At 39.4% G+C, this 25,304-nt stretch overlaps 1 protein-coding gene and 1 long non-coding RNA gene across 5 annotated transcripts in view; one reads left to right on the plus strand and one right to left on the minus strand.

Annotated features, from left to right (window-relative positions):
• Positions 1-6,001, minus strand: part of LOC110305842 — a 37,692-nt gene extending 31,691 nt beyond the window's left edge. The window contains exon 1 of the long non-coding RNA XR_002379196.1: positions 5,737-6,001. This is a non-coding gene — a long non-coding RNA (uncharacterized LOC110305842). The remainder of the gene's footprint in view (positions 1-5,736) is intronic.
• Positions 6,002-6,179: 178 nt separating this feature from the next.
• Cpeb4 (cytoplasmic polyadenylation element binding protein 4) overlaps positions 6,180-25,304 on the plus strand; it is a 64,643-nt gene continuing 45,518 nt past the window's right edge. For all 4 annotated transcript variants that reach the window (XM_029483794.1, XM_029483793.1, XM_021178511.1 and 1 more), the window contains exons 1-2: positions 6,180-8,681; positions 24,955-25,036. In XM_029483794.1, coding sequence (XP_029339654.1) covers positions 7,557-8,681; positions 24,955-25,036 — 1,207 coding nt within the window. In that variant the 5' untranslated portion in view covers positions 6,180-7,556. The remainder of the gene's footprint in view (positions 8,682-24,954; positions 25,037-25,304) is intronic.

A 25,304-nucleotide genomic window follows, 5' to 3' on the forward strand; every position in this document is an offset into this window, starting at 1 on the left:
ATTAAGTCTGAAGATTGCTTTGACAAAAGAATGAACAAATGAGAGAAAGAAACAAATATACAAGATGAGACACGATCATACTTGATCCAAAGGAGGAGAGAAGAAAATAAATGGTAAGGAAAGGTAAAGAAAAAAAACAAAAACAAAAACCTCAAGGGTTGGTCAGAAGAAGGTTGGGACGATGTCTTAAGGTTGGTGTAGGTGGCCAAAGGATGAGCCATACCACTAAGTGAGCTAGAGAAAACAGGAGGAGGGTGGGAGTGAAGGAGGGCAATGCAGACAATGGGCTGCATGAGCCCATTACCCTGCAAAACCCAGATGAGAGCCAAACCCTATAGTCCAGTTCTCAAAGTGTTTTCACCAAATCAACAATGCCAGCATCACCTGGAAACCCGAGGGCCACAGGGCCAGGTAGAGAGCACCTAGCAAAGATTCCTGTGCAAAACCAACTATATGATTCCACATAAGGCCTTTTGTCAGGCTCCAGTTTCCTATGAAATCAATGGCAGTAAGACTGCAAGCAAGCCACTAAACCTTGCTGCTTCTGAGAGCCCAACACTCAACCACCTGTCACCTTGCTTTAATAGCTGAGCCAGACCTTTTTTGTTTGTTTGTTTTTTTGAGCATTGTTTATTGGTAACTGATTATATAGACACAAGGGAATACAATGGCTAGACTCAGTCACATCTATTATGCAGTTCCCAGGGACTGGCAATTCTTTTAGAGAGGACAGAGACTACTGGAGTCCTTAATATGTAGGAGGCCAATCGGAGGTTGGGAGCCCTGAAGAACAGAGCCTTACAGGTAGTCTACAAGCTGGCCTTGGAGGTTATCTGTCAGCAACCTCATTAATCTGTAAGTGGAGGGAAGAGGAATGAGGCATTCAAGGCCAATCTAAGCTACAATACATCATTAGAAAGAAAAAGGATTTTAAAAGGTTGCTGAGGCTCCATTCCTTTGTTCTTCGTTGTTTTCTTCTGGCAGAGCCCAACTTTTAACAGAGAATTAGGGAACACCTACACCGCCATGCTTTCTGCCTCCTTCCATGTGGTCTGTTGTGGCCAATAGGAGAATGGAAGTGATGCCTGCATCTTCAAAGAGAAGACTTATATCACTCTTCATCTCCTTCTCTGCCCTCCAGTCTGGAACACAGACCACACATCTTGGCTATAAGGGGGAAGGTACACTTTGAGGAGAGAAGGGTCATGGAAGAAGAAGCCTAGGTCTCATGAGTCCTGAAAACCACTCACTGTATCAACTCTCTTTTAGTCCCCAAACTATTCTGTGTACAAAGGGGCATTATTGTTTTACCAACTCTTAATTTGGCTTCTCTGTGTTCTTACATTATCACGAAGAAGCCTGTTCTACCTTGTAATGTTATAAGAAAAACCCCCAAAGATTAAGCCAGCACAGTTAGGCAGATCTCTGTGAGTCTGAGGCCAGCTTGGTCTACATCCAGTGTTCCAGGATAGCTGGGGCTACACGGAGAGACTCTGACTCAACAAACAACAAAAGCATGATCTCCTGTATCTTGGGGCCCAGCCTGGGAATCTGCATTTTATGAGTTCCCATGGGCTAATATTTGCTAGTCACATATGTTCATAGGATAGGAGAGGAAGAAATTTGGACACAAAAGATAAGAATCATTTTTACTCACCCTCTTCCATAGATAGATAGCACATTTTAAACATAGAAAACAAAATTCAGAATTGATTCTCTTTGCAATATGAATTCCAGACATGACCAAATCGTAAGACCAGCTAGACCAGTATTTGTGAGTTTATTCATATATTGGGATGAATTGTGATCCCTGACTCACAGTTCTCTGTTCTCTGGACCCTAGAGTTGGCAGCACGATCCATGGTTTTGACGCAAGACAAAGTGAATCTACTTAAAGTAGCAAGGTTAGAGAGAGAGAGAGAGAGAGAGAGAGAGAGAGACAGAGAGAGAGAGAGAGAGAGAGAGAGAGAGATCAGCATCCTGCCCACATAGAGGGCTAGAGTCCTGAGAGAGGCCAAGTTACTCTGTGTGTGATGCCTGGCAGAGTTTGCAAGAGGCAGCCCTGCTCTTGCTCACCTATGTCTGCAGGATGAGGCACTTCATGGGAAGCATGTCTACATGCTGGGCCTCACCTTTTCAAACCAGTTGTTTGGTAAGGATGCATTAAAGAAGCTGGCTATTCCCACCCAAACAGCTTGTTAATTAGTGCTCTGTGCCAGAACTCTGCGGGAAGGTGGGAGGAAAACTCAGAGGCTTGCACACATTGCAGAACATCAAGCAAGAGAAGAAAACAACCTATCATTAGTCATTAAAAATGGTGTGTTCTAAGTAAATATGCACCATTTTCCAGTTCTGGGTCTCAGTGAAGAGCAGAAGTGGAATTTGAGAAAAAAAATCTGTCCTGGGGGTTGGCTCCACCTCTGTCTAGCTCACTTTATGATAGCGAGTTGCAGGCACTCCTAAATGAGATGATTCAAAGTTATCCCATCTTCTCTTTGCCTTCACAGGCTTTGCCTTCACAGGCATTGCCTTTAACCCTTGAGATTTTTATATTCATTAAAAGGTGTATCGTGGCATTTTATTAGGAAGCTCATTAATGTTGCTATTGAGTATTCATTTCCTATGCAGTCAGTCTTTATACCTGTCTAGACTTACCTTTTTACTAAAACCAATACTAAAGACACTAAGTTCTTCAATTCAGTTAAAAACCTTCTGGGTTGCTGACTCTAAAAAGATAAATTGCTTTAAATATTTCTGCATGCATAGGTATGAGCTTATATCATTTATGTTAGTATCTGATAGCTTCTTCTGTAGGGGTGCCATATTTTTTTAATGTGTCCCTATGTTTTATAGAAAGGAAAGGTACCAGGGCCCATGTACTGTATAACTCTTGTGGATCTCATTCATATACTATTCTATGGTACCTTATGGAACTGCACTGTACACAATATAAGCAGCCTTGGGTGGAAGCTATGACTGCTAAAGTCATTAGATAGGCTTCTAGGTAGCTTGGGTGTGGGTTATTTGGAAATGGCTGGCAATGTATGCTTCAAAAGCAGTAGTGAGGACATTAGAGTTCTAGGGGGCCAGAGTTTACCCTGTGTGATTATGGTATGAGAATTATGTCATCTGCCAAGCTTTAGAAGAAAGAGGCTGGTACAGACATTAACATTACTTCCTGGAAGGCTCCAAGTTTGGGGTATGGTTGGCTTCAAGACCTAGAGGGGGCTAGGCAGCAGCTAGCAGGCTATAGGCATTCCCTAGTCTATAGTTTCTCTAAGGGTCTGTATTCTAGACCGGAAGGGAGCTTTTAAGATTTATTTTTGAACCAGGTAGCACCTTAATGGTTGGGCAAAGGATGCTTTCCCTGCAACCTGCCAGTTTCCTGCTGAGCATACTTCATGGATAGGACTCCTACTGCCGGCTGAGTGCTCCATCCAGCTCTTATCTGCAACAATAGATCCCTTTAACGATCCCAAATAGAGTTGCTGAATTGTTGTCATAGTTACCAGGGGACAGTTGTTGAGGCCACAATGTTTTCGAGAAGGGTAGTCTTGGGTTGAATATCCTGAGTTTCTGAGTAGATTGCAGACTTAAAGGAACAGTTTCTCCCTTCCTTCTCTCTTCCTCTCAGTGTCTAACCACCAGCTTGACCCTTGATGACTCAGATATCCCAGTGATCATCCTAGTCTCAGCCCAGACCAAACCTTAAACAAGTAGAGTGACCTGGGATGGAAGCACTGACTGATCCTGGAATGTCTTCTCCTGCAAACCAAGAGAGGTTCCTGAACACTGGTCCATGCAACTTCTTCTAGGTAGAAGATGCCGCTGAAGAAACTCTCTGGACTCAATGTGTTAATAAGGAACACGTATCTTGATCCCTGCATGTGGGCACTGCGCTTACACAGACCTCATGTAACTCATATCCTAGGAAGGCCTGGGGATAGTGTCCACATGGCTCTATGGGGAAGAAAAGACTTGGAGTGGTGATGCTGAAGGCTACACAAGGAGGAAGCAGCAGAGCTGAGTTCAAATTGAGGGCTGTTTGGTTTTCAGGTCAGTTTCCTCTAAGTCACAGTTGCCATTTTAAGATACTGAGAAGAATTGATAGCTCCAAGTGACCCACAACCATCTACTGGACACAGAACATCCAGCTAGTCATTAAGTAAACATGTACTAAGTCTGTTCTGAGCCAGATCCTCTCCTGGTCACTGGTGACATAAAGACAAACCACACACACACACAAATCACCCTTAAGAAACTAACCTTCTGACACCCAGTAGTAATTTAAAAAGAGGAATCTTACAAGACTCTCTAGTAAGGGGAAGTTAAGGAAATCATTCTGAAAGAAATGGTACCTGGCTGAGCCAGCTCAGTCTCAAGGTGTGTGTGTGTGTGTGTGTGTGTGTGTGTGTGTGTGTGTGTGTGAAGGGGAGCGGCAGAAAAGGAAAACAACAGAGTAAGATCCAACCTTACCTATGCTCAAAGAACTCACAGAACTGCAGAGGTCAGTATGATACATATACATGAAAGGAGAATAACATCCCCGAATAAGATCCACATAGGCAAGCCATACAGGAAGTGTTGGAGAATTGAGACACTTGATATAGAAGGAAGGGTTAGATAACGGTGATGATGAGTCTTTGAGACGAGGTGATAGCTCTGGCTAGCCTGGAACTTCAGGCCCCAGCAGAGCAAACGATAGTAGGCCTATACAAAGGCAAAGACATGGAGGCCTTGAGTAGACAGCAAATAACCAACATGTGAGCTCCAAACCAAATGGCATAAGGAACTAAATGATGAATTCAGATTTGAATATCAGACCTTTCAGAAAAGATTTCATTCTTGCTGCTATTCTCTATGTATGTCTCCATTCAAGATTCCTCTCTGGTGCTTCCAATCTTCAATGTCAAATCTTTCCAGCAGTGGCTCTCAACCTTCCTAATGCTGCGACCCTTTTATACAGTTACTCGTGCTGTGGTGACCCCTCCCCACCATAAAATTACTTTTGTTGCTACTTCATAACTGTAATTTTGCTACTGTTATGAATCGTAATGTGAACATCTGTGTTTTCTGAGGGTCTTAGGCAACCCCTGTGAAAGAGTCATTGGACTCCTCCCTGAAGGCATCACGACCCAGTAGTTGAGAACTACTGTTTTAAGCACTGATTTAGAGACATAAGCCACCTATGTAATATAATGCCATATACAAGCATGAGCCGTATCGAGGGTCATGTATGCCTGTAAAAAGAGATTCCGAAGGCAGAGTAGGTAGGTTGGAGACTTACTCCTCAAACGAAATGAGAGTTTGCCAAGAGGAGACGGCAAAGGCGTGGAAAAAGGCACAGAGAATACTGCCCACAGGACAATACGGAGTTTGGTTTTTATTCTCCAGGTAACGGACTGCCATTTTAAAAAAGGTATGAGCACAACAGGACCCTGACTGGATTTTCGTTTTTAGGAAAATCCCTCCGTTCAGCTTGGAAGGTGGAGTAGAAAGCTAATAGTTGGTGGCTCAGCCATGGACGCCTACAGCATCTGCATCTCAAAGGGAGGATGGGAGAGTAGGTGGTTCGGGTGGAGAAATGGAGACTGAAGGGAATCCCTCCGGAGACGTGCGTTCAGGATAAGGACTATGCAGTTCTAGGCACAGCAGAGATGCCGGGAAAACCCGCCTCCCCTTCCATCCCTCGGGGGCGGAGCTCGGGCCAGAGCACGTGATGCCCGGGGCACCCACCTTTACTCAGGGCAGGCCTCTCGTTTATTCTCGGTTTCATGGGTTTCCACTTCGATCCCCAACACTTTAGCTCAGTGTTTCAGTGTGCAAGATGTCCATTCTCTTCCGAACATCTCTCTACGGACTTTCTAAGAAGCCTACTTTGGGAACATAAATCGCGAAGGAATCTTTGCCCATAAAAAAGATGGCGGTGCACCGCTAGCACTGGGTGCGCAGACCGGAGGCCGACGCCGGCCCCGCTGGGCGAGGCGCAGGCGGAAGAGGCGGCTCTGAGATGACCAGAGACCTTCCTGGGTGGAGCTCTGAGGCTGGGAGGCGTGGCCTAGTCGGGATTGTGGTGTCGGATTGGTCTTCCGGCTGCTAGGCGTGGCCTCCGCAGCACCCCGCCCCTCCCTCATCGAACCGGAAGTGTCTCTCGGTCTTTCCAGCTGGTTGTCATTTCACTCGGCTCGGTCCTGAGGAGAAGGACTCAGCCGCGGCTGCGGGACCTGGGCACCGGAGGCAGTGGCGGCGGCGGCGGCGGCGGCGGCAGCGGCGACAGCAGAGGAAGACGAGGAGGAAGAAGGAAGAAAAAGAAGAGCCAGACGGAGTCCGCAACGACGACAGCTGGGACTGCGGGACCGGGGAAAAGCGGCGGCGGCGGCGGCCCAGCAACCGTGAGGAGAAACAAAAGCCTTCTAAATTATAGTTTCCAATCAGTCTAGGGGAAAAGAGAGCGCGAGCCGAGGGGGGAGGCTTTTCTCCTTTAGAGTAACTACGGTAGCGGGGTTTTCCTTTTTGTCCATCCCCCTTCCCCCTCCCCCCGGCGGAGAATCGAACTGAGAGAACTGAACAAACCGCCCCTGGGTCCCATGAGGGAAAAAAATCCCGGAGCCGCAGAGAGGGGAAGAGGCAGAAACCGCAGGACCTTCCAGGTCGCCCCCTTGCTCCCCGCACCCCCGGGCCGCCAGCTCGCCCTTGTCCAGTCTCGCTAATCCCTCCTGATCGCGACACCCCCCAGAGGGAGAAACGGGTGTTTCCAACCCCTTTCATGGGGGAAAGGAGGCCGAGGGGAGCCCAAGAACAGCAAACGCAGCAAGATCTGCACCCGGAGCCCAAGGAACAGCCCCAGAGGCCCACACTGCACCCTACAAAAGAACAGAAACAGGACCAGGAACAGCAGAAATCTCCCTGCAATCATCTTTCCTTTAGTCAAGGCTGATTTCCTCTTTGGCAACCAGAAATTCACCTCCCGCCCCAGATAACCTAATATAATCTATCTATATATAAATATATAATATATAATGTTCTTAAATTATTCCTGATTTTTTTAACCAAGCTGCCAAGAAAAGAACGTATTCACCCCTTAATCCTATTCTAATTTTTATGTGAATCTAAACTGCTGAGGAAGACCATATGTGATTGTTAAATTTTATATATATATATTTTTACTCCGCACAATGCTTATTCTTCTATATCCATAGATGCTTGAGAAGCTGTGTTTTTGTCATTCATGAACATTTTCCTTTGGAAAAAGAAAGCGCCTATTTTACTAACCAAAGACTTGATTTTTACCTTTTTCCTTTTTTATTCCCTCCTTGAAATAAGCCCAATTGGATTCATATCAATATTTTAAAAGGTTTTTTTTTTTTTTTAGGTTCTTTTCCATTCAGAGAGACCAGAATTCCAAATCAGAGATACGTAGGGTGATAAGCTGTGATCTTTGAGTTAGCTATAAATAAGATACTTCAAGCAAACATATTTGAGATACAGGGGAGGAAAGACGTGAGACATTAGGTTGTCTTTTTTTTATTGTGAGATTCTGATCCTAAAAATAATAAATGGGGGATTACGGGTTTGGAGTGCTAGTGCAAAGCAATACTGGGAATAAATCTGCTTTTCCAGTTCGATTCCATCCACATCTGCAGCCTCCACACCATCACCAAAATGCCACCCCCAACCCTGCTGCTTTTATAAATAATAACACAGCTGCCAATGGCAGCAGTGCTGGGTCAGCCTGGCTCTTTCCTGCCCCAGCTACTCATAACATTCAGGATGAGATCTTGGGGTCAGAAAAAGCAAAAAGTCAACAGCAAGAACAACAAGACCCTTTAGAAAAGCAACAGCTCTCCCCTAGTCCAGGTCAGGAAGCTGGAATACTGCCTGAAACTGAAAAGGCAAAAGCTGAAGAAAATCCAGGGGACAGTTCTTCAGAAAACAGCAACGGAAAAGAAAAACTACGCATTGAATCACCAGTGTTGACAGGGTTTGATTACCAAGAAGCCACGGGTCTCGGGACTTCCACCCAACCCTTGACATCCAGTGCATCGTCCCTTACTGGTTTCAGTAACTGGTCAGCAGCGATAGCACCTTCTTCCTCCACTATAATCAATGAAGATGCAAGTTTCTTTCACCAGGGAGGGGTCCCTGGCGCTTCAGCTAATAATGGTGCTCTCTTGTTTCAAAATTTTCCCCATCATGTCAGCCCTGGCTTTGGTGGTAGCTTCTCCCCTCAGATCGGGCCTCTCTCCCAGCACCATCCTCATCACCCCCATTTCCAGCACCATCACAGCCAGCATCAGCAGCAGAGGAGGTCTCCTGCCAGTCCCCACCCCCCACCTTTCACACATAGAAGTGCTGCTTTTAACCAGCTGCCTCATTTGGCGAATAATCTTAACAAACCTCCTTCTCCATGGAGCAGCTACCAGAGTCCTTCTCCAACCCCCTCTTCTTCCTGGAGCCCAGGAGGTGGCGGCTACGGTGGCTGGGGAGCATCTCAAGGCCGGGATCACCGCAGAGGGCTGAACGGTGGAATAACACCCCTGAACTCAATCTCACCTTTGAAGAAAAATTTCGCAAGCAATCATATTCAGCTCCAGAAGTATGCTCGCCCTAGCTCAGCCTTTGCTCCAAAATCCTGGATGGAAGATAGCTTGAACAGGGCTGACAACATTTTTCCTTTTCCGGTAAGATGTTGTTCCATTAATATATTAAGATGAATAAGGAAGTAGTGTGGTGGAGTATCTGTGGAATGAAAGAATCAGAATTGTCTGTGCTCACATTAGAGATCTTAGGAAACGAATCGGTTACCAGCCTTTATTCTAGCAAACGGGTGTAATTGGAAGAAAATAGTTAACTGTTTCTTGGGCCTTAATTTTTCCATGTATAATTACAGATACCGAGTAGTTCGTGATGTCCTAATTAATTATACCTTTCTTGCTTAACGAGAATTTTTCTCACTTGAGGAAGAATGGTAAAACAGTAATATGTAGCAGAAATGTATGAATTTTATTATGGAAACTAATGAATGTTTTCTGGCTAGGAAAATGACCTTTTTTTGACATTGTAAGGTAGGGAGTCACTGAAAGCAACGAGTTCCAGATTTCCTCCTGGTTATATTTAGATGTGGACCTTGCAGTCTAAGCAGTCTGAACTGATCAATTCAGCAATTCCTTTAAGACTTCTCTGCAAATTCTGACCTTTCTTGTGTCAGTAGGACTACTAGTTAGGGAGAAATAGTACAGATGGTTTCTTTGTCATGCTTAAAATGTATTTATTTATTTATCTATTTATTTATTTATTTTGCAGTGCTGGGTATACCCATTTCTTTTTGAATACCATGAAGATGTTGGTTTCAGAAAGCCTGTTTTGTTTTTGGGGGGTTATTGTTTATTTTGTTTTTTGGTAGGTGATGCCTTTCACCTACTTATTTATTGTCCAGTGTTAACACTAGGGGTGTAGATAATTAAACCATTCCTAAAAATAGGTCCAGGCAAAGATCACTTGTCTCTGTTGGTATTAGTATATCCTTTTTTCTGGTAGGAATCACATTGTTTTTGAACTAATGAGCAGCCAGTTTGTCTTGCAGAAACAAGGTAAAGGGAATTTCATGTCTTAGCTCAACATCACTTGCCATACTCAATTTCTATACTGTAGAACGGTAATTTCTATGTCTTTAGAAAATGTATAGAAAGTAGTAAGGTCCGTTGAACCTGTCCTAATATCAAATGCGAAAGGTAAGTTCTGTCATTATCCTACTCACAGATGAGGGACATAAACATGGGCATAAAGCCCATGAATGTGTCATGCACGTGTGTTACAGCAAAAGTTTTTTTTTAGATACACTTCTATAGGGACTAAAGCATATTATAAGACAGTTGTAGTGTTCCTATTTAAGGGAAGTAAAAGTTTGCTAGACAGAGAGTCCCATGTCAGTCCAAGGAGCTAAATAAATATCTTTTCATTCCTTAAGGATACAGGTGTAAGGCATCTTAAATATTTGGTCAAATTTAGTTTTAAATTTTTGCTTTTAGAAAACATTATTTTTTGCTCAAGCCAAGTGCAGTTGTCATTTAGTGACAGATAAATAGCTGTTCAGAACATTGACAGTGGCTTTTAAAAGTTGTTATTAATATTCCTTAGAACATAAATATTAAAACAATATTTAATTTAATTTAATGCAAAGGTGACTTATGAACTATTTATATATTGCTAATTTTAAAAAACCACACCTTTTAGCTAGATTATGATTAGAGTGGGAATTGAATCTAGATTATGATTAGAGTGGGAATTGAATACGCTTTTCTTTCTTGCTGCTTCTTATGCTAACATTAAATTTATGTGATGTTATGGTCATTTTCTCATTCTGAGCATCCTAATTTATAATAAAGATTTGTTTGGGGAAATTGAGAAGTGCAGGAAATGAAATATCTATATATGTGTGTCATGTTTTCTCCCTATGGGACTGATAATATTTGTTGAACATGTGGAATCCTTTTGATCAGTTTCATTAGTAATTAAACTGGTTTATTAAATAATAGACTAAGACTGATACTAAAAGCGGTTGTTGGAAACTAGTTCTTTCAGAGGGTTGGGGATGTCACTCAGTAATAATAGAGTATTTGTCTGACCTGTAGAAGGCTTTGAATTTGATATCCAGCAATGAAAAACAATTAATTACTTTCCTCTTGTCTCTTCTTGTCTATTATGTTGAGGATAGAAAAGGTGTGGTCAGTAAAACCAGTTCAAATACAGAAAAGCTGGGTATGATAGTGCATGCACTATCTAGCACTTGGGAGGCAGCTGGATCTTTGTGAGTTCAAGGCCGGCCTTGTCTACATAGCAAATTTTAGGCTAGTCAGGCTACATAAGGATACCCCGTCTCAAAGAATGCATTATTTTTCAAATATGAAAAGATTAGAAAATAGATTTTTTCTTGTCCCCATCTTCATCATTTTTCTTAATGGGTTTAGTATGAGGTTATAATATTCATATATAATCAGGATAATTTGGAATTCTTATAATAAAAAGAAATCACCTCAAATATATCTAATATTGGGCAACAGTTATTTAGTTTAAAATGAACCAGAATGCTTTTTACATTCAGTTTTTACAGGTATGTTTATGTTCTGACTATATACAGGGTTTAAAAATTAAAATTATTTTATTTATGTTTGTATGTGCGTGTGTGTGTGCACATGTGTACATGTGGGGGTCAGAAGATAATTTACAGGGCTGATTTTGTTCTGTCACCAGGACTCAAACTTTTTTTGTCAATTTTCAACTTTCTGTTTTGTCCACATTTATGAAACCTAATTAGGCATTCCAGTAACCCCCAAACTGATCCACCAAGGAGATATAGTTTGAGGAAAAAAATTGATTAAAAGTTGCTTTTGACTTTTTACTTAGCCTAAAGCTTCAAGGTATGAATTGAATAGGCATGATTTAAATCCTGTTTTTTGATACATTAAATTAATATGCATTTAATAATATATAAAATGCCTTTATATTCTAAGTGCTTTATATGTATTTACTCAATAATACTGTGAGGTGGAAATTATTATTTACATGAAAGATTTGGCTCTTAACTATTAGTTATACTATGGTGCTCTTCACAAAATCATAATATAGATGGGGATGAGAGGAACTCCTCCCAGAGCAAGTAAGATGAAAGAAAAATAGTTAACTATATGTATGACCAAAAGCTGAGTGTAAGCCAGATACAGTTTCTGTTACCCTGGAGGCTGAGGCAGGTTGGAGAGTCTAGAAGTTCTGGGCAGCCTGAGTAACATAGTGAGCTTTTCCATTAAACAACAAAAGTCGGCTTATGGAGTTTTAAAAGAAAAAAAAAAACATATTTATCAACTCTAAATGTTAAGCTTCATAAAGTTAAGGTCAATATTTAAAAATTTTTATTACATTTATTTATTACATATATTTAGTTATATAGTATTACAATAATACTTAAATTTATTTATTACTTTTATTTATTATATTTATTCATGCATGCTAGTGCTACAGCATGTGCCTGGAAGTCAGAGTACAGCTTGCAGAAGTTGTTTCTCTTCTTCCACCATGTAGGTCCCAGGGATTGAACTCAGGTTAGCAACAAGGGCATTCACCCAATCTCACTGATCCAAAATCCTTTTGCTTTTAATTCTTAGTAGTTACTATAAGTCAGGAATGAGTGAGGTGCTCTCACATAGGCTATCACAAGATCTCTCAACTCCATGAAATTTGTTGTATTGTTCTATCTTTGAAGTAAAGAAACAAGGCCCATATTCATGTGACAAAGCAAGGGTATGGTTTGACCCTTATGTTAAAAAAAAAAAAAAAAAAAGTCCTATCTGCCCTGCTAAACATATCCTGAAGCTTCAATTTCCAAATCAAATAATAGATTGGGATGCTTGCCAGTAATTTTATTTGAATATAGCACCTTTTTGGAATGATGCCTAGATCTGTCCTTATAGGAAAAGTAGGGCAGAATCCCTCAGTCTGTATACTATAATCTAAAGCTCCATTTGTGTTCCCATCTGCATTAGCTAAAAACCAGGAAAGTGGCCACACAAAGATTATCCTCCATCTTGATTGGTAGAGAGAGAATTCAGTACTTTACTTAGGACTCTGTTCGCTCTTACCTTGGACACATTGCTTTGTTAAGTTTTCTAAATTACACAAGTAATTCTTGTCACTATAATAACTTACCTGGTGTTGTCATCTTAGTATCCTTAAAATTATATCTCACACTGTGTGCTTAGAAACAAAGTTAATGCAGTGCTTTAAGTCAACCAGTCTTGGTGAATTATTAAAAATCATAATAACATGTATTCCATTTTATTTTTTTCTTAATGTGATTCCAAGAGAAGGGTTTTTTGGTGGTGGTGGTGGTGTTTTTTTGTTTGTTTGTTTGTTTGTTTGTTTGTTGCATAGGGAATCTCTTGTTTGACTTAGAGAGAAACCAATTTTGTAATTGGGAAATATGTGCTGGATGGCATAATTGAAATACTGGAAAACATTCTGGGAAAATCCTATGAGGTTATAATATCTTCCTCTTTGTAGAGAGCTTCTAACTAGGTCCATTATTGCCCCATGGAGCTGAAAATAACTGATTTTTTAAAAACCTTTACCTTCTATGCTTTCCTCATTTTTTATTTTTGAAAAGAGATTTATTAGTTCTTATTTTTTGTGGTCTGGGTGATTTGTCTATGTACTTTACGAGGCCTAGTGCCTGCAAACCTGAAGAGGGCACTAGATCTCCAAGAACTAGAGTTGCATATGGTTGTGAGCTGCCATATAGGTGCTGGAAACTAAGTCTAGGTCCTTTGCAAGAGCCCTTAGCACCAAGCCTTTTCTCTAGCCACCAGGGTAGGATTCTTAACTGCATTGTGTGTGTATTTGTATGTTCAGGGAAGCCATGACATGTGATCAAAACTTGTTGTAAAATCTATCAGGAAATGTTTACTTATTGCAAGCCTAGTGAATGTGGTTGTTGCTAATTAAAACTAGGAAGGTAATATTCACCAGGGTAAGTTTGTGAGAATAATCCTGGCGGTTCTCATGAGAAAGAGACAGTTGAAAGTACTCTTAAAATTAACTTAGGTTTATGTTTGAATTTTACAGTCTAAATTCATTTTTCTTTCAACTTTTCTGTCTTGGTAGAGTGAAAATAATCTTGACAGCTCATGCTGTCACGTTGTTTCCAACAATGTTTACAAGCATACAAAGTAGCTTATTTAAGAATTTATTTCCAAATTTCCAAATATTTTTGGAAATTTCTATTTTAGTAATTTAGCATTTACATATCACTTCTGTTATGCCTAAACTTCAATCTTTTAATTTACCTTAAAGCTTAATCAATTAGCTCCTGAATTAAAGTGGAATTAAACTACTAGGTTAGTTTATGATTTCCTTATACTGTTAAAAAATGCATGCTAGTACCCAAGGAGCTAAAGGGGTCTGCAACCCTATAGGTGGAACAACAATATGAACTAACCAGTACTCCCCCCCACTCCAGCTCGTGTTTCTAGCTGCATATGTATCAGAAGATGGCCTAGTTGGCCATCATTGGAAAGAGAGGCCCATCGGTCTTGCAAACTTTATATGCCTCAGTATAGGGGAACGTCAGGGCCAAGAAGTGGGAGTGTGGGGGAGGGGAGTGGGGGGAGGGTATGGGGGGACTTTTGGGATAGCATTGGAAATGTAAATGAAGAAAATACCTAATTAAAAAAATAAAAAAATAAAGTTAAAAAAATGCATGCTGAATATTACTCAATCATTAGAAAATGTTAGAGAGAGATTATAAATATATTATCAGTTCATTTTTGTTAGAGTCCTGTACCTATTTCATAACATAGTTGCTCAATAAATTTATGCCAAAAAGTTAAAGTATAAAGTAAAATTAAATTATAATAAAAATAATATAAAAACATAATATTTTAATATATATATATATATAAATTTAATATTAAAACATCACACAATATCCAGTTTACATCTCTGATACTATTTCCAACTTCTTATGAAAAGTCACACATTTTCTATTAAATATATTGTTCTTTTAAGATATAAATTTAATGTATGTATCCTTTAATATATACATTTTCGTATTTACAGCAACACATAATAAAGTTCATTTTCATAGTTTAGTCATAGTGTCACTGTACAGTCCAGGATGACCTGGGACTTGCTATGTAGCCCAGGCTGGCCTTGAACCTGTTATCTCCTGTATCTACCTCCCAATTTCTTAGATTACAAGCATTTACCACCATACCTGTGCCTAAAACTTTTAATAATCCAACTCAGTGTAAACATTTGGAGAGCACAATTGTGGTCCTGCTTCATGTCAAATAAAACTCGATCAATCATTTAAACTTTGATTAGCATTAATCAGCCTGTTTCATTCAGTATTTTGAAAGATTTTTACATAAAGTTGTTTTAGACATCAGGTATGGTGATAAATGCCTGTCTCATGTTTATGGCCCTAATTAGTAAACTTTAAAGGTATATATAAACTATGTAAGTATTTCCCATATTGTACTGTACTAAAGCTAGACAAATTTGAATTTGCTGAGTATTGTTAGTCATCTTATACACCTAAAGTAAGGTATAGTTAATCTTTTGGTATTATGTATTTCAAAGCCATACTTGTCTTTAAAATGTCATGTAATATTTTAAATAATAGTTCTTTTAGGAACCCAAGAAGGGTATATCTACTTTGTAGGTTAATGGTGCTAGCTAGTGAAACATATGCTGTCATTTTGTTGTCTATGACCTCAAGAACATTTCTACCCCTAAAAGAATCTTAATTTTAATAAGTCTTATCTAGACTCTAAATATGGCTTTACTACCTAACTCATCATATAATCCAGGACATGCATGCTACTTTCCTGATTTTTCCTTTGTTTATTTCTTCTCTCTGGCCCTTTTGAGAATACAATGAGATTATGTCTAATATTTATCTTCGAGAAGATTCTGTTACTAAAAAAAAAGCAAGATTTTCAATAGTAGTATTAGTCAGAGCCAGCAAGTTGGCTCAGCAGGTGAGAGAACCTATAACCAAGACTGACGATGTAAGTTAGATTCCTGAAATATGTGAGGTAGAAGGAAATAGCCAACTCCTACAAGTTGCCCTCTGATCTTCATACATGCACCCTACTAGATAGCATTTATGTGTACATGCACAGAACACTCACACACACACACATTAAATTTGAAAAATAATAAGTTCTGGAAAGAGATGGATTATTGGTAAACAGTACTTTCTACTCTTGAGAAGACTTGAGTTCTATTCCCAATGTCAAAAAACAGCTGGTAAGGTAGCTTAGTGGGTACATGCACCAGCCACCAAACCTGGTGACTTGTGTTTGATCCATAGAACCTTTGTGGGAGAAGTAGAAAACTGATTCCATCAATTTTATCTTCTGATCTCTATGAGGGGTCCATGGCACTCATGCACCTGTACACATGTGTGTGCACAACCCCCACCCCCACATATACACACTAAATAAACAAATGTCATTTATCATTGTATTACTGGTACATTATGATTAAACTTAAAGAATTTTTTAAACAAAATTGTTGCACATGAATAATAGTGGAACTTGGGCTATATAATAATCTTTATTTTTCTGAACACAGATAAACACAGTGTCTAACAGGTGACTTTATTCCCCTTTTTGGTAAGGTTTTCTTCCCCCATGTGATATTTAATATTATGGAAAATTTTAAACATTGACTAGACAAAATAGTATCCTGAACTCCCATGTACATATCACATGGCTTCAGTAGTCACTGGCTCCTGGACAATCCCTTCACCTACACTCAAAACTCTTCTCTGCCATATATTTTAAAGCAGTTAAAGGAACTCCTAGACATGGTAGGATTTCATTGTAAAAGAACACACTTCTCAAAGATACAAAGTCTTTAGAGGATATACACAGTGTCTTCCAAGGGTCTTTTAAAGATAGTGATGGCTCACTTATCTGTCATGTCTGCTTTAGCCTATTTTCCTTACTCAACCTAGTGTTACTCCCACAAACACCAGTGGCCTCACCTCTTTCTGAGACATCAAAAAAAGTAAATAAAGTAAGATCAGCTAAAGCAACAAATGAGCTGGGGACTATAAAATCTAAGTAGAGTGTAATATTTAATTTGGGCCTTCTAATTCTAGGCTTCTGTGGAATTGTAGGTATGTGATCTGAGACGAATTCAAAAGAACAGGACAGGACTGGGCTTTGGGGATTGTTTTTCTGTTTGTTTATAAAAGGAATTCAGGGATTTGAGGTCTTTTGGAGGCCTGTGGAGTTCTTTAAACCTTATTCATTCACCTCTCTTTCCATATACAGGTATTCACTTTTTAGTGTGTTGTAGTAGAAATATGTCAATGGTCAAAGAGGGCCTTCTCATGAAGAGTACAGTCTGGGAACTTCCTATTTTGTTCTTGTGAGTTGAGTGTGTTCTGCCTAGGAGACTATGAGTATGGGGTGGCCTTGTTAGAAGCTTAACATTGGGTGCTTTTTGTCATCATTGTCAAGGGTCACAAAAAAGAAGAGATGTCAAGGGTTGCAAAATGTTAAGTCTCAGCTTAGGCATAAAGATTGTACATTTTGATTTGTAGTCCCTTTGCTAACTGGGCCCTGAGCTGGCCAGGCAGACATTGGAGAAGAGGAACTCTCACAGCTATTTAGGATCTTTCGTGTGTCTTTATGACCCAACTTAGTCTCTCAGGACAGCATTTTAGTTTTGTTTACTTTCTTTAAAACAATGGCCTCTTGTGGCGAGTAGCTTGTTAAATAGGAGAACATTGCCTGTGATCTTTTTTGGATGCAGAAGTTTAGGTTTATATGATAACCTGTATGAAACTGGCCATAATAAAGCAAGGAACAACTGGATTATTCAGAAATGCCAGTAGCCTGTTTTCAAAATGTGACTTGTGCACTCTTTTCTCATCTACCACAGAGAGAAGGCATGCAGGAATGTATACTGAGTGTGCCTGCTAGCAGGCAGCCATTGGGCCTCACTTTCACATACCATGTCTCTTTCATTTCTCACCAATTTTCTATTTGTGTGCGTGCATGCATATGAGTGTGCAGGTGCAGATGCCTGTGTGCACACATGCATAGACCAGAAGAGGGTATTGGGGAGAAAAGACTTCTCACTGTACAGAAAGCGTCACCATTTTGACCAGGCAGGCCGGCCAAACTCCTGAGTTCTGGCTACCTCACACCTCACAGTGCTGAAGTTACAGGCACATGAAGTTGTGCCTAGCTTTTTTTAAAAATGTATTTATAGATCCTAGGTATTTTTCATTTTTTTGTTTTTATTGAAAATATATTCTTTTCTCATATAGTATGTCCTGATACAGTTTTCTCTCCCAGTTCCTCCTTTCCTTCCTTCCCTTCCCTTCCTTCTGAATCTACTCCTTTTTTTTTTTTTTTTGTCTCTCATTAGAAAAGAACAGGTAACCACCAGACATGACAAAATAAGATATAAGAAGATAAAGGAAAAAATATCATATCAAAATTGGACAAGGCAACCCAACAGAAGGAAAAGAGACATAAAAGCAGTGAGCCTAGCTTTCCAAGTAGGTGCTTTGAGCTCAGATTCCCATGCCCTGCAGAGCAAGCAATCTTACCTCAGCCATCCTTTTAGTCCCTCATCACAGTTTTACAAGATATTTGTGTGTGTATGTGTGAAGAGTGTCAAGATTCCTTGTCCAATAAGTAGAGATTTAAAAATCAAGTCTTACAATGGACTATTTTTTTTTTTCTTCCAGGCAAGGTTAGAATGACTAAATAGCCTAGAAGAAGTAAGTCCATTGAACTAATGGAATCTAAATTACCAGTTTTGTTTTTTAATTCAAATAAGTGGCAACAACTTTTTTAAAAATCACTTTAAGGATTTTTATGGTATTCAAAATATATAAATACATGTTGCATTTAGTGAAGGGAAAATAAAAGGCAGTTTCCTCAAAGGCTTTCTGAAGAGATCTTCTGATTTATCAATTCATATGGGAACCAAATGGTTTATGAACAGAGCAGACTGATTCAGCTCTAGTTTAGAATTCTGGGAGGGAATATTTAGTAACCTAAGCAAGACTCTTTACTCTTGTTGACGGTGTTAAGATGAGAAAGTACAGATTCTGAATAGAAGGGGTGAAGAAATGTGAAGTGCTATTTAATGTCTTTACTTTGCTCCTCTTCACATTACATAATTACCTCTTTTATGTCAACCCCTGACACCTGCTTCCAGGCCATGCTGACCCAACAAAAAGTTGTATATCCTGTGGATGACACTAATGAACATTTTAGGTTATGGCATGACTTAGTTAAATAGATTTATTTTTTAAACTAGGTCTTCTGAAGCTAGACTTCTTACCACTTACAGTGTGACCTTAAGCTACATGTCCCTAAAATGGGATAACAACAGCTAGTGACTCCATATGATACTTGTAAGAAACTTGCAGATAAATGAATACATAGTTTGTGAGAGAAATGCAGCTCAGAGCCAGGAGAAACAAGGCAGCCTCCTGCTTTATTGGTGGTAGCAGATTTTTAGCAAACTGTACCTGTGCTGTGGGAAGATTATAGTCATATCCAGGGAAAGAAGCAGCAGCCTGTCTGTCTGCTGCAGCCTGACAATGTGGAGGGACTCTAGGGAGAGAAGTGTACTCTGTGCTGGGGTGAGAGGCCTTTTGAAAGCAGAGTCCTGAAGGCTAACTGTACAGTCACCTCTCTGGGATTTGTGGACATAAATAGCATCTCATCTAAGACGAATATTTATATTTTGGAAAATCTTGGATTAAAACTCCCATCGTTAGCTTTGATTAACTATGAGCTCTCCCAAGGCTTTTCAAGCTTCCTATTTGTTTTGGCAGCTGACACACTGGCATAGTCTTTCCTTTTGAACCAAAATATTTTCCTTTCCCTTCTTCACCAGGGAAAATTTAAGCCAGAGACTTCCACAGCCTGATATGGATTAAGAGCAGGCTGAAAGTGATCATAGGAAGTGAAGGATGAAAGTAGGCAATTGAATTTTGGCTTGGACTTTACTAATCTGGTTACATTAAAATAATTATATTTTATGTATCATAGCAGTCTGGTAGCGCCCAAATACAGGGACACATGTTCATAAAAAGAGCCAATAAAGAGTTGTGGTAGTGGTTAGCATGGGATATATTTAAATGAGATTTAGTCTGAAGACAGAATCTCTGAACACAAAACCACATCCATTACAAACATGATGGTCTGTTCTTACCTAGTGAACATGAATATCCCTTTAAATAAGAGTGAAGCATGAGAAAAATATGCCTCAAAGGTCTCAAATACTAGGGAATTGTCAGAAGTAATAATTGCCCTCTAGAACTGATTTTCAAGGAAATCCATAATGTTAAACAAATGGTAGGTACTGATATTTTACACAAAGATTCATTCTTGGTGTATGACGAGATCACATTTGGTAAACAGTATGGACCAGGATATGCTATACAGCTCCTTAATGGTAGGCCGTGAATTTTAAAGAGGAATCTAACGAAAAGGAATCTAAGAATTTTAACTAAAGAGGAATGAGCATGTGTGTCACCTACCTTTTTAAAGGGAGATGGTTCATAGGGCATTTGATCAACAGTTTTGAGAGGAGATACATTCAATTAATAAATGTCTGAAGGCAGGTATGCTATGTTGTTGGATGAGAACAGAATGATATGCCTAAAGTAACAGATTATAGATGCCAGAGGTAGTAGTGACAGTCCAGGTACCAGGTTTGTATTTTGTTTGCTGTTAATGGTGAACTACCTGCTTTCTTCAAGAGCAGCTCCCCATTTGCTGAAATTGAACTCCCAACATGCACACAAAGGACATAAATGAAAATGTAATTTAAAAAGGAAAGCTGGAGATCAGCTAGAGCTACACAAGAAGAATCTACCTTAAAATTAAACCTGTAAGATTACAAAATAAAGTGAAGTCAGAACATTGCAATAAAGGTGTTTGTGGAACCTTGATATTATTGCTGTTCTTTCATATTTATGGGTAGTTATTAAGTTCATAGGTTTTAGAGCTACAGGCCTGGGTTCAAATTCTGTTGTACTACATACCTGGCATGATAGTCATCTGTCACTGTAAGCTTGTTTTTTCATCTGTGAAAGGAGATAATTGAATATACTGGATTATATAAAGCTTTTGTGAGGGATAAGTGAGAGTATGCATCTAATATTTGAAATTAGCTGACAGCATTATTACTATTAGAACCAGTTCTGCTAATTTGGTTTGTAGTTGTTAACTTGCCAATGTGTTTGTCATGGATGTAATGTGTATTCCTTACCTGACTGTCATCCCAATGGAGAGACAGGACAGGGCTTTGTGTTCTCATGTGCTTCTCAGATTTCTGTTGCATCCTTGTCACCATTACACATGTTGCTCTTTGTTATTGTTGCTGCTGTTGGGCACTATTTAAGTACTTACTGTTTTCCAGACATTTTCCATATGGGTACCCTCAGAGGCCTTTAAACAGGCCTCCTCCCTCACTTTGTAAATAAGTTTTAGTGATCCTGTGATGTCTAATGTAGGGTCACTGACTTTGGAATGAGGCTTGAATCATAGCTGTGCTGCTGAACTCAGCAGGGACTTGCTTATGCAATAAATTGTATAAATTTTCCTTATTCTTAGCTTTTATTATTAAATGAGAATAACAGATTCTAATTTAGGAAGTCTGAAGCTTATATTAAGACAGTGCCGATGCAGTACACAGACTGATTGTAAGTACTTACTTGGTGCTCAGTACAGAGAAGTTCAACTTTTCTTCCAAGGGAGCCTGGCAAAGGTAGTGTGAAACAAATATATTTGTTGGTTGTGGGGAGAGTGTTGTTTAATTTTTACAATATATTTTATCTTCTCAACAAATTGAACAGGCAAATTTTTTAAAAAGTTTGTTATTTTGCTTTATGTTTGCATAGTGGGCTGCTTATCCTTATTAAAGAGGGCTGAGGCTATAGTTCTGTAGTAATTTTTTTTTCTTTTTAACCCCACAGAAGGCCTCAGGTTCAACCTCTCATATCCAAGAAAGAAAACATTCAATTTCTTACTTTCAATGACCTCTACCTTTTGTAGACTAAAAAGTGAACTTTGAGTAGTAATTCAAATCCACATCTTTCATTTTTTTACATAGATGTCAAAATTGATAAAATATACATCCTTCAAGAGCTCAGACAGTTACGATATTGGCAGACCAAAAGAAGAAAATTGGCTTAGGATATAGCTTCTTTTTTTCTTTTTCTTTTTTCTTTTTTGGTTTTTCAAGATAGGGTTTCTCTGTGTAGCCCTGGCTGTCCTGGAACTCACTCTGTAGACCAGGCTGGCCTCGAACTCAGAATCTGCCTGCCTCTGCTTCCTGAGTGCTGGGATTAAAGGCGTGCACCACCACGCCCAGCAGGATATAGCTTCTTACCAGAACACTTGCCTAGCATATGGAAAGCCCTGGATTCTATTGCCAGATCTGCAAATACAAACAATTGAAAAGAATTTTGTGCTAAGAAAAGATAGTAGACATCTAATGAGATTCCTTCCTTTTCTGGACCAGGAAAACCTTTTTCAGGACAGCAGTGTCCTGCAAAAGTTGAGACTTCCTAGTGTCTAACACTCATGGCACTGATGTGTTCATGTTTTGGTCATTGGCTCAAGGACAATTAAGAAGAGCTGTCACTTGATAAATTTTCTGTTTTACAGATACTTTCTGGGAAATAGATCCTAGAAACAAATCAGCAATTATATGTGGTTCATTTTAGTTGAAAGAGGCAAAAGGGGAAAACATTTGGAAATCAAACCCTTCTTAATAAACTCCACTTTGAATAGGAAAACTGGCATTGTTTGTTCCGTTCCCTTGTGCTAGCCTTCCTAATGTATCTCTATCATTCTTCCTACTTCCTGTTTAGCACAAAATAGGATTGTTAAAAAATTAAATGTTAAAAATAGAAAAAAATCACCAAAGGAGAAAATTAAGAAAGATAAACTTTGAATCCTCGTTAATAAAAAGCTAACTTGACAAAATATGTGCCGTTTGACCCCTTGAATTACCAGAGCACTGAGGAAATAAATGTTCTATAGATGTAGCTTATAGTAAGTCTAATTGCTAGTATTAAAAATTGTGGGCAAAAATACCCATTTCAGTGAGGTTGGAAAGATGATGGTGCTATACCACTGAGCTCTTAGACTTTGCGTCTCATTATCAGAAATCTTTTGTGGCTCTCTGTCCTCCTAAATCATGTAGAGTCTGGGAATCTGCCCCAGCACACTGCTCCTAAGTGTCAGTGTCAATTGATCCAAGTTTATGTCTTGGCATTTACTTGTGAGACTGTAATTACATCACAGTGAATTTAAAGAAGAATAGTATGATATAAAGAGGATTGGGGTAGGATTTTAATTTAAAAATTACTGAAATTTACAATTTCCATTTAAGATTCTAGTTGGACATACTTTTTCAGTTAAAGTGAGTGGTTGTTAAATTTAGTAGACGTCTATGTTCCAGGCAGTATACATGGGGTCCAGGTAGCCATGGAATTGTTTACTACATTTTTAGTAAAGCTTTAAGTAAGTATACTAAGTCACTTACTAGTGTCCCATTAACAAACAGAAGCTTTCTTGACCTATTAGAAGTAGCTTTTATAAAAGAAGCTACACAAAACCAGTTATATTTTGTATCTATATATGGAAGGGACAAGATAGGAAAGAGTGTTTCTATTTCTCAGAAGTATAGTGCAAAGTGTCACAGAAGAGGGGAGAAATGCCAGGTTAATCAGAAAATCATCTTAAGTGGAAGATATGCCCTGTTAGCCTAGAAGTTAGATATCAAAGGGGGAAGAAAGTAATGTCCCAGCAAGAGTAGGTGGACAATAAAATCAAGAGCAAGGCAGAGCAGTCTAAGGCGCTGAATTAAAAGAATGTTTTTTTTTTGGGGGGGGGGGTGCTGGCTTGTGTTGGTTGGTTGGTTTTGGTTTTGGTTTTAAACAAGCTGAAACTCTGAGTTAATAAGTAACTCAGAGCTATGTGGATTCTTAGCATCCATAAGGCCTGAGTTTACTACCAGGAAGAAAGCACAGAGACTAAGTGAAAAGTCTGAGTAACTGCAGAGAGATGCAGAGCTTGTCAGGCTCCTGGGAAGTCCTCCTGAGACTCAGTGGTCTTTGAGTCGGGGGAGGGCTCAGATGTCTGCATTATCACCTTCTGTCTGAATTAAAACCCTCCCACTTCTCAAGCTGAGCTTCACTTTTAGTCATTGCTACATATTTCCCTTCATCTGAGGAATACGAGCACAGTAGAGTGGTTGTGACTTTTCTTGTTCTCTCTCCAGACTTGATTAAGGTGGGGCAGGCCCTACACCCTTTCTCTGCTTAACTTCAGTGGCAGCAAAGTCTAGCCCAGCTTGGCAAGTAAATAGGCACTGAGAGGGATTTGGGGTTTCTTGTCCAGGTACGCAGTCTAAAATAAGGCTAGGTTTATGAAGAGTAATTGCCTTTTTATGTAGGAGAGAATAGGTGGACAAACTTCATTCTTTTTGGGTTTTTTGTTTTTGTTGTGTTTTGGTTTTGCTTTTGTTGTTTTTTGTTTTGTTTTGTTTTTGCTTTTCAAGACAGGATTTCTCTGTTTAACCCTGGCTGTTCTGGAATTCACTCTGTAGACCAGGCTGGCCTCGAACTCAGAAACCCGCCTGCCTCTGCCTCCTGAGTGCTGGGATTAAAGTCGTGCGCCACCATACCCAGCACAGCTTCATTGTTAAAGCAAGCTCTGTCAAAGTGAGGAAAGCAGTGTCTAGTGTCATTATTCTGTCATAATTCATAGAGAGTGGAGATCCTATCAAAATCACTATTTTTTATGTGTACATGTATTTGTAGTGTAGTATATGCTCTGGTTATGATAGGAGTGTGTGTATATATCTGTGTGCCCATCAGGTTTCTCCCCCCCTCCCCCATCTCTCTCCTGCTTTGATTTTGAGACAGGGTCTCTCATTCACTTGACTGACTGAATCTAAGACTTATTCAGTTGGCTGCGCATTGTGTTTGAGGGATCTGCCAAATCGATAGAGAGCTACTGGAACAGTTTGAAAAAAGCTTATCCTAATATAGTCTTAAGTGTGGGAGAAGATTAATTTTCTTTTATATTTATTACTTTTCTTAAGGTGAAGGCTCATTTTAATAATTTAGGCTTTATTAATAAAAATGATGCTTTTGTTGAATTCTTGTCAGAAATAAAATCAGTCCCTAAAGAGCTCTGTGCATTTTTGAGGGTCTTGATGTTTTAGAAGTGCTAGGGTATGGTCTGCTAAATGCAACTTAATTTCCTCTTGTGTAGGTAAATATAGGGGAGGGGATTACTTGGAACTGAGCCTCAGCACATAGTAGTGCTCTGCTGCTGTGCTATCTCCAAAACTTAAAATACTATTTTAAAGGTGGTCTGTGACTGTTTGTGTTCACAGGAACGCCCCAGGACGTTTGACATGCACTCACTGGAGAGCTCACTCATTGACATAATGAGAGCTGAAAATGATTCCATTAAAGGTAAGTTAAGAAATAGAACTGTTCTATTTTAGTAATGCTTAAAAGTATATTATCTACATATTCTGGTAAGCAATATTATTACTATAAAGTCATTGTATCTAGTAAGTTGTATCAATTCTACACATAAACTTTTTGTTAAAAAGTCATATTTATTTGATGAGCATCTGCAGTAGAACCATTATGATACTAACTAAGAGTACTGAATGAGTCCTCATTGCTAAGAGTAGGCACTTAACTCAGACCATACACATCACTGCTGTGTGACAGG

The sequence above is a fragment of the Mus caroli genome, chromosome 11 (genome assembly GCF_900094665.2).
Source record: "Mus caroli chromosome 11, CAROLI_EIJ_v1.1, whole genome shotgun sequence".
Lineage (NCBI taxonomy): Eukaryota > Metazoa > Chordata > Mammalia > Rodentia > Muridae > Mus > Mus caroli.